General features: G+C 31.2%; 1 protein-coding gene across 1 annotated transcript; it reads left to right on the top strand.

The window, feature by feature from the left end:
- Nucleotides 1–1,261: 1,261 nt before the first annotated feature.
- LOC123723105 lies at nucleotides 1,262–5,326 on the top strand. Its single transcript, XM_045685656.1, has 5 exons — nucleotides 1,262–1,357; nucleotides 1,491–1,691; nucleotides 2,011–2,139; nucleotides 2,831–3,013; nucleotides 5,310–5,326. The coding sequence occupies exons 1-5, from the start codon at nucleotides 1,309–1,311 to the stop codon at nucleotides 5,324–5,326; spliced, it is 579 nt and encodes a 192-aa protein (XP_045541612.1). The 5' UTR covers nucleotides 1,262–1,308.
- The last annotated feature ends 5,349 nt before the right edge of the window (nucleotides 5,327–10,675 follow it).

Consider the following 10,675-nt stretch of genomic DNA (forward strand, 5'->3'; position numbering starts at 1 on the left):
AATTAAAAACATCTTCAATTTTTGTGCTCGCGACCCACCCTTATACAGCGAACAATAGATATATCGCGGAGCAATGTAGATCGACGCGAACTAAGACTGGACGTGCGTTCACCTTGAAAACTGAGACGGCACTGATTTTTTCACACCCGGCGTACGGTGTTTTATACCGAACGACGGGGATACTATTCTTCATACTAAAATGTATGGGCGCCGAGGAACGCAAAAATCAATGATGTTTAGGCTTCGATTATTGCTTTTTTGTATGAATTAGTAAAAAAACTTCACGGTGAAAGTATTAATCCTACATTCGTGTCACGATTTAAGCAAAAATATTTTCGAATATATTAACAAATAAGCGTAAATACTTAAAACAGAAAAGAGCGATATCTAGGTTTTATACCAATGTTGACGATTTTTTTTCTCGGAAATTAAGAATTGTTTAAGAAATATGACGCGGTGAAATTGTAGACAAATTTGTTAAGCAAAAGAGGTTTTTTTTTAGAGGCATTTAATCAAGTAACTTCTTTGATATCTTTAAAACGGTAACTGCCTATTCGCGCATTTGTCGGGGACGTGCCCCTTAACCTTCCCAATTCGCTCTATTGCACGCGCTATAAAATCGTTAGGATTGGATTCAATGTCAAGGACATTACACATATTGTTTGCGATGAATTCAGCAAAACAAAATTGTACATAAAATCCGTATATTTGTAGAAAATTACAGCAAATTTTTAATATAAAAGAGCGTGCGTCTCGCGTCGTTGTTGGTTTGCGACTGCCGGCAGGCATGAAACTTTCGAACATCTATTTTTTTACGTAGATACTAGCGCCGTCTTGTGTACAGCAGAGCTAATTAATATTGTAAGTTTACTCATGTGCTCACTAGATGCCGCTTTTGGCCGGAATTTTGCGTCATTTTTTTTTTTAATTTTAACAATTAATGTTTTCAATTAAGAAACTTATTTCTGGGATTTTTAATCACTATAATTTAAACAAAACTTGTCTTTCGTGCTAATAATTTATGGTTAATTTATAGTCTTTAATGCCGTAGTGTTGTCTATGAAACGATTTCAAATTACCAGTCACGCAGTCCAGTCAGTAGGCATCATTACAAGTTTTTAAAACTTCGTTGCGCCTCTACCTGTTCTTTTGTTTTCATTTCTTAAAAATATAATTTGACCTCGGCTATTCCTTTTGACTCGTTTGATATCTCCTTTGTTTTGACCTCGGTTTTTCTTTTGGACACGTTTTAAATCTCTTACTTTGAACTCGGCTTTCTTGGACTACCGAATTTAGAAACACCTAAAAATGTCGTCAAATCAGTATTGGAAATGTTACTTTAAATGTGAAGTGACTGGTAAGTTATAAATTTCATATGTATGATATTATAATTTCTTAATATTTTATAGATCATTGACATTGGTAATTGTTTACATTACCATGACCGTTTTCATTAAATTCTGCTTAATATACTTTATTTATTATTTCAGACGTTTTACACCGTTTTCCAAATCATCAATATAATCCCGAAAGGTTTAACTCATGGATAAGTGTTCTAGATCCTAATATGCAGAAACGAAATCCGCAATATATATACAACAATTTAAGATTGTGTAATAGGCATTTTGAGTTATGCTACCATACACCCAGTAAAAGACTTACGAGGAATGCTGTTCCAACTTTAAATATTGGTAAGTTTTTGCTAACGTGATAACAAATCTAGATCTGTCGACAATACCTTGAACTGGTGAGTATAAGTTACTGAAGTCGTAAAGAACAACGGCGAACTCACATTCAAATTTTATTTCAACAATTTTTTTTGCTCTTAAGACGAAATATATGTTAAAATATAGAACTTAATGTTCTGAACATATCATACATTCATATTGTTATCAAAGGAAGTTTGGAATTAAAGATATTTCGGTCTAAATATTAAAGTTATTAAAAAAAATCACACATGTTAATCTTTATAATTTCAATGCTTATCATAAACACATTAACTATTTTCAGATTTATATAATATGGAACAAGAAGTACCACCACTACCTAAAAGTATTCCAGAAGACATGTCTATGGAAGTTTCTCAAAACATTAAAGATCCAAAGTTAAGTGGTAGCATAACCACTAGTAAGCCTGTGGGTAAGATATCGTATTTCTTTTCCATAAACTACTTGAGTATATATCCCCCTTTACGTAAGAATGTGGTATGTGTTTGGTAGATTTAGTGGAAAAAAAATTGACACTACTGCTTTGCCACCTATTCAATTTAGCTAAGCGCCAGCTATCTTCATGGCGTGTCTTAATGTCTATCCACTATGCGTTTTTAACAATGCTTGACGTAACCTATAGAGGAATCATTATGCAGCATCTTAATAGTTCAATATTGTATGAGGGTGCAAACTGCCGAATTCTAGCCATCAATTGCAATGGCATACTGGAAAATGTATTAAATTTAAAATTATCGTAACAAAATAGCTTAGAATCGGTCGGACTGAAATCCCGAGATACAGTTTTATTCTGACCCTTTCAGAGCTAATGTTTTACCCATTCTTTAGCTATTCTTGAGGAAACGCAAATATAACTACTGAAAATATTTGTAAAGTTCTTTCTTTTTTCTGAAACAAATTATTTAGGGAATATCGTTTTTTTTTGTTTAAGATAAGTACAGCACTATCAATTTTGCAATAAGTATCAAACTCAAACCTAGTAAACAATGCAATTTTGAATATTTCAGTATACACTTCCAAAAGTAATTTATGCCCATACATTATTGTCACCTTTACAAAATTAACTTTTTTTATTTAGATGTTATTTTTTTTTTTGCTTGCAGTACCACAAGACAAGACAACAAGACAAATGCAAAGAAATATTTGCAATCTAAAGTATAGATTAAAGAAGCTTAGCCAGAAATATACAACACAAACAAAAAAAATTAAATGTGCAAGGAATCTATCTCTTTCACAGGCATTTTTAAAACAAATTGAAAAGTTTCCTGCACCCATAAAAAATTTTAGTAAGCTCCAGTTAAAAGCTAAATATAAACCGAGAGGAAGGAGATATACAATGGAGGAAAAGATTTTGGCCTTAACCATGTACAAACAAAGTGCAAAGGCATATAATCTTTTGAATAAAATGTTTGTGTTACCTTCAAAAAGAAGCCTCCAAAAACTATTGAGCCACATTCCTTTGGAGCCCGGAATAAACGAACATATCTTTGCTCATTTAAAAAAAGCAGTGAGAAGATTGCCTTTAGAAAAAAGATTATGTACTCTCATATTTGATGAAGTGGCCTTAGATGTGGGACTTCACTTTAACAATGGAAGAATCATTGGCTTTGAAGACCTTGGTTTTAAAAGCAGTAAATTGATTGCCGACCATGCATTAGTATTCATGGTAAAAAGCATTAAAGGGAAATTTAAACAACCCGTCTGCTTCACTTTTACCAAAAGTTGCACAAAAAAGGATGACTTAAAAACATCTGATAAAATTATTAATAAGAAAAATCCACTATTCGGGATTAAAAGTCGTAGCAACTGTCTGTGACCAGTCACAAACAAATGTGGGTGCAATAAAGAGCCTGAAGGACGACACAATGAAAAAATATTTAAGACAGGCTGTGGAATATAAGTCTCATGGTTTTGAGGTCGATGAGCATAAGATATTTCCTTTATATGACACGCCACATCTTTTGAAAGGTGTAAGACCACATAAAAATGTTATTTGAAAAGGATGTTGGTGAACACGAGATGAGATTTGTAAATAAGTTAACTGAATATCACGTTTTTGAAAATAAAATACCAAAAATTAAAGTGAAATATGCTGCGCAGGTATTTAGCCAAAGGGCGTCTTCTGCATTAGGATTTCTTGCAAGTATGTTCAGTTATTAAATATTATTTTAAATAGTGCATAATTTTAAAATATTTTCATATCTTCATCATCATTTCAGCCTGTTTGAGTTGTTGAACATAGTCCACAGATTGCCAAAAAAAGTATTTATACATGCAATAAATTTTGTACACTTATATATCTTATACAAATATACATTTTTCAATTACACTGAAAAATACAATTATGATACATATTATATGTTTATTTTTATTTATATATTCATTTTATATATGTAATATATTTCTATATGTTTATTTTTATTTATAAACCCAACAAGACGAGAAAATAAATAAATATCCCCACCATAATAGACATTTTTTTCATATTTAATAAGGCGTGTTTTATGCTTAATAAAATATCATTAAAGTTAAAAATAAGGTAATAATTGAGTTTTCTCATTTCGGGACACAATATATTGCCAGCGGAGTGTAAAGATACGGCAAAATTTTTGTTGCTATTTGATAAGTTATTTGATTCTTTTAATGGACATACTTATTCTGGTACATCAAAAGAATTATTAGGGTGTCTTAAAAACAATTCCCCTCACCAACAGTTTTGGGCGGAAGTTCTACCCATCTTAAAATCAATTAAATTTGAAAATAAATTTGTGAAAAAAGATGGCACTTGTACTGTAAAGTTTGAAAAGGTGCCATCTATTTACAATTGGGTGTCAAACATAGAGACTTTTTTGGAATTGTGGGAGTTTTTAAAAAAAGAAAACAACATAAGTAATTTGTTGATGAGAAACTTTAATCAGGACCCCCTCGAAAATTTCTTTTGTTGTATCGGAAGTAATGGCGTCCGAAATACGAACCCCACCTGTGCGCAATTTATAAATGTGTACAAATCACTCTTGGTGAATCCTCATTCTATAAACGCTAACTGTGAGGCAGATGATAGTAAATGCTTTAACTCGTTGGCTTATCTATTGCATAGTAATGTAAAATATGGTAATCAAGATAAAAAAAATGTTGCTTTTAATAAACTAACTAAAATACTTTTGTCGAAAATTTATCACATCTTCTTCCCGGCGATGATCTGGATATTTTACATAAAGAGTCGAAACGGTATGTTGCAGGGTACATAATTAAGAAATGTCAAAAAAATATATTTAAATCTTGCCTATCGTGTAAAAAAACGTTCTTTAATAACGATAGGGACCCTGCATCATACACATACTATAGGGACTATACAAAAAAGTCCCTTATTTATGCAAAAGACGGATTTGTGGATTTAACGAAAAAAATATATGAAATAATAATTTTATGCTTACGAGATTTGCCAGAGGACAAAAATTTAAAAGAAAAGATAATAAATTTTATTAATATTGATATTAATTTCGACATTATATCTTGTAAAGCACATAGATCTTTGCTAATAGAATATATCGCCAACATAGCAATTAATGTTATTGTCCACAGTTGGTGTAAGGGAGTAAATCGAATTTTACAGGGAAAAATTGTTAATTTTGATCAAAGAGACGAAGTGAAGTTACAGGCTTATACTCGTTATTTAAAAAAAAGTAAAAATAAACAAAAATGATTTTTTTTTAACTTGTTTCATTTACTATTATGTGTTATTACCAGAACATTCAATTAGACTGTTTTTTATTGCTAAATGATAAATATTTTAAATTGTAGGAAATGTATGTACAGTCAGCTTCATAAATATAGTGGCAGTCAAGATATCCAAATATATAGGAACACCTAAAGTGATCAATTATATAAGTACAACCAAAGTCATCAAATTAATTGAAGCATCCACTCTGCTCAAAAAGATCGAAGCGTTCACATCGTCATATATATGAGTACATTCAAAGTACCCATAATTATAGTTACAGACATAGCGTCAATAGTAACGAAGCATCGAAAGTATGCAAAAATATCGTAACATTTGACAAAATTGAACTCTATCTCTATTTACTTAAGATACACTTTGAAATATACTACTTCGGTTAAATTCATTTGACGCTTTGTATCAACATAATAGGTTGTCCAGAAAGTTCGTTCCGATTTTCAATAGGTATTTTAGAATAGACCCGAATATACTACAATTATTGAAAACATATGACATGTTTACATAACACATACATACTAAAAGAGGATAACTTCAGCCATATTTTGACAAATGGTAGGACACGATTCGTTCTTTTCTATCAGTTTTATAAAAACTGATTCACTTAATTTTTGCCGAAATACATAAGACGTTTAGCTATAAAATCGAACAAATATAATTTAAAAGACGTATGCCAAAACTTAAGGGCCTTTAAAATTTCCCTTAAAAATGGGCACGAACTTATCGGACAACCCAACATTTTTCTTCTTATTATTATAACGCTTAAAATTTATAAATTGACGATACATGACAGATACCTAATCTACCTATCTATATATATATAAAAGAAAGTCGTGTTAGTTACACTGTTTATAACTCAAGTTCGGTCGAACTGATTTAGCTGAAAATTGATGGGGAGGTAGCTTAGAACTAGGAGACGGACATAGGAACTTTTTATCTTGTGAGCATTTTTTTTATTCCGCGCGGACGAAGTCGCGGGTAAAAGCTAGTAAGTAATATCAAATTTTATTCTGTCACAATATGTGCTAGTTTCAGTGTTTTACTATTTTCGCCGCAGTACGTAAGTTTAATGGTTCGAATCCCAGGCTTACAAGGTTTTTCTTTTTCAATATTATCAATATATGTATGTATAGAGCTTGATTTATTTTTAATGAAAAGGAAAAATCTAGTAATTTACTTAGAATATGTTTTTTACTTAACAAAAACAATTTTAAATTTTTATTTTTGGGGTATTAAATATTTAAATAAAATTAATAACGATTAGGTTCGGCCATCTATACAACTTCTGTTAAATTAATTGACAATTTGTATCAAAATATTTTTCTCTTCCTGTTAGGTATCTTTAGTCCGGTTGCAGTAGAATTTTCCAAGCATAGATTTATTACACGTATTCGATGTCGCCAGTGACAGTCCGCGCGGAATTTAATGACGAAACTTACAATAATAAACGTGAACAATAAAAAAACATGCTAATGACGTCTCGGTTAAAAAAAGGGACAAGGAATATTGTGGTTCCTTAATTTTTAAAGATATCGAATAGTAATCAATAATTGTTGCGATAAAGTTCAATTTTATATAACGCTTTGATAATAAAATTAAAAACCTTAAAAATGTAAAAATAAGTTTGGGATTCGAATCGCCAAAACTGCGTATTACAGCGAGCAGTTAAACCGTAAGGCCAAACTGGCATATATGGTGACAAATTAAAATTTGATATTGCTTATCTATCTCGTACCTATCTGTCATGCGGGACGTAAACTTGAAGTAAATAGCAAAAAATGTTTTGATATAAAATGTCAAATGAATTTAACAGAAGTAGTATATTTCAAAGTGTATCTTAAGTGAATAGAGATAGAGTTCAATTTTGTCTAATGTTACGATATTTTTGCATACTTTCGATGCTTCGTTACTATTGACGCTATGTCTGTAACTATAATTATGGGCACTTTGAATGTACTCATATATATGACGATGTGAACGCTCCGGTGTTTTTGAGCAGAGTGGATGCTTCAATTAATTTGATAACTTTGGTTGTACTTATATAATTGATCACCTTAGGTGTTCCTATATATTTGGATATCTTGACTGCCACTATATTTATGAAGCTGACTGTATAACCAATGATAAATACATAGGTTCTAGAGCCATCTATTTGATGGTATGCAATTTTCAGCCATTTAAGTAATGCCATCTCTAGGACAGTAGACAAAACTTGCATATTTTGCCTCTTAAAAATATACAAGGAGTGACATATCTGTACCATATATTAGTATTTTATCTATGGAAGACGGCGTGTGCCCGCCTGAGCGAGTGTATCCCGACCAAGGGGGGTACACTTCCATACATTTGACATTTATCAAAAGAGAGCGGCTCCATCTATTAATTGTATCTGAAAACTTAAGTTAAGTTAGTAAGCACAAAATCACAACAGATGTCGCCACAAAAGCTACAATTGTATTACTAAACATTTTATCATATAAATTTTAGTAATATATATATATATATTTGATGATTAAATAACAAAATCTACAAACAATATTATGTTTTAAGTGTGTTCAAACAAAAAAAACCCTAAGACATATATTTAAATTTTTTGTAACTGGTAATCTAAGTTACGGTAAAACGGACGGTCTTTTTAAATTTCAAAATGGTACCTACCACAGAACACAAATACCCTAAAGGGAAGAACGTCAACTTCATACTTCAAAAATGCTTACACAGAAGCACACTAGCGCTGCCGTCTATGCCATCAGTAACTTTTGATAACGCGGGATATTTGAATAGTTTTCATTCTATTTTTATATTCGATACCATTTCATTAAGCGTAAAAGACGATCAATTAAATGGTACATTTAATTAATTGTTACTTACGCCTATTAAAATTCCGGAATTGATTAAATCATACAATTTTCGTTTCCGGTTTCTGCACATTTATAATAAGCGATACCAAATGAAACAAGACTTTTAAACATTTTTTAATATATTTATTTTTCTTATTAAAGATTTTTTTGAGGCTTCCTCAACAAATTCTCGATTTTTGATTGCGCAAAACCGTTTCAGGCATATTGCAACTGTACTGTCTAATATTGTTTTGAAATTCATTTCCCAATGATCGTCACACCCCTTCAGCCAATCTTTATTTAGATTATCGCATTTTTCTATTAAATTATACTTTATTTGCTTTTTATGCGCATTTTCTTTTAAGTAATTGTTTATTACATTTGCAGCATTTTCAACCATTTTACAGAAACTGGGCTGGATGTATTTTAAATTGCATTTTGCATCATCATATTCCCTAAAAGATGTGAATAAATGACATACCTCAGTGTTCGGATCAGCAAGCATAACTTTTTTACATTGCTCGCAATTATTTTCTATTTTTTTTGCAATAAAGCCGCACACATATGCACATGCTTGCATTTCTCCAGAACACTGAGGTATATCTAGCTCTTCTACACCTCTAATATCATTTTCCACTGAAAAATGTGTAGAAGAGTTTGCATCTTTTTTTGATTCTTCACATCCTTTACGAATAAACAGTTTAAAGTTATTTAACACCTGGTTGTCATCATCCAGGCAGTTTCTGTTTTTATTATTATTAATTAAATTTGTTACTATGCTAGTTTTCAATGCTGCTATGAATTGAACTGAAGTGGGGTTCGGATTACTACCACAGTTGCTCCTAATGCACCCGAAACAGTTTTCGAGAGGATCTTGATTAAGCCTTCGGACACATAATGTGTTGACATTATATTTTTTTAAATTTTTAAATATACGCTCGATTGCGTTCAACGTCCTCAACCAGCCATCTTGTGAGGGGGGCTTACTTCTTGCCCCTAAAAACTTCATTTCCGTGAACAAAACTCTCATCTTATTAAAAAAATCTAGATGAGGGCTTGTTGAGGACATGTTAGTTAAAAATGTTTTCCCATTTTTTTTGTCCGGTGTATCACCGTTCATGGCGTCGAACAATTTGTCTAGATTTGAAATGAGCATCGCTGTCGCAACGGCATCTTGTGGTAATTCATCTGAAAGTTAAAAAAAAAACATCTTAATGTTAATAGGAATATTATTTATCATACTTACTTAGCTCAAAAATAACAACTACTAGGTATTAGATATTGATAGTTCTTTATTCATGTAAACATAGCAGCAACAAGCCAATGTCTGCTTCTTTTTTTTTTAACAATAGGCTGCTGCATGAAGAAAGAAAGTATGCATACTTTCTATTACATGTATAGAATTTTGTTTGATTTCAAATCTCGAAAATCCCAGGATTTCACAATTAGTATCCCGAAATACCCTAGGTATAGGGATATAATATAATCAACAAATCTTTCTTAGTTTTAGTTTTTATTCCAAATTACAGTATTTAATTTTATCTACCTATGGCAAGATTAGCTGCAGATTTTTAAATATCTCTTGTCAATATCAGTTTACCTGTTTAGCCTAAGAAAGTACACAAAAACAATGGATAGAAATTATATTCACATACTCGTGAGCAAAACAAGTCTCTCCTTATGGGTCGTGGCACAGTCGGATACAAAGGCTAGAAAAATGACAACATAATTATTATGTTGAAACTTACTTTGAGCTACTTTAGCAAATAATCCTGCTGCAACAGAATGACTCAAAACTTGAGCAGCAAGCCGAACTTTCATCTTTTGTTTACCATTGGGCTGAAGGTGTTGCTGGGTCAATGCTGGTGCAAAAACGAAGTTAGGGTTCTTCTTATCTATTTTAAAAAATTCTTCAATGTGGCTCCATTTAGCTACTCCTGTAATTATAAATCAATGAATGTTCTTTATTTTTATAAATACAGGTATTAACAGAGAAATGAATATCAATGGTAGGTGTACTTTTTTTTTAACTTTTAATATATAATCAATATTCTCCAAGGTAAAAAGGTTCAAAATAAATATATAATAATCCTGTAATTATTGTAGGACCAAGTAGCAAAACTGATGATTTGGAATATTGAAGTAAAATCGATTCTAGAGGAACTTCAATAAAATGGTACAATGAACTGACTTACAATATTTTTACTATGATGAACCAAAACATTTAATAATTATTGAAATAATTCACACCAGAGGAATAAGCGATACAAACCTATTCTTCGTTGACCTTCTATTTGTACATCTTGTACATATTGTACATTATGTTTTAAGAAATTGTTTCTAAAACATTTTAGCAAGTGGGGTGGATCTAA

This window comes from Papilio machaon, chromosome W (assembly GCF_912999745.1).
Source record: "Papilio machaon chromosome W, ilPapMach1.1, whole genome shotgun sequence".
NCBI classification, from domain to species: Eukaryota; Metazoa; Arthropoda; class Insecta; order Lepidoptera; family Papilionidae; genus Papilio; species Papilio machaon.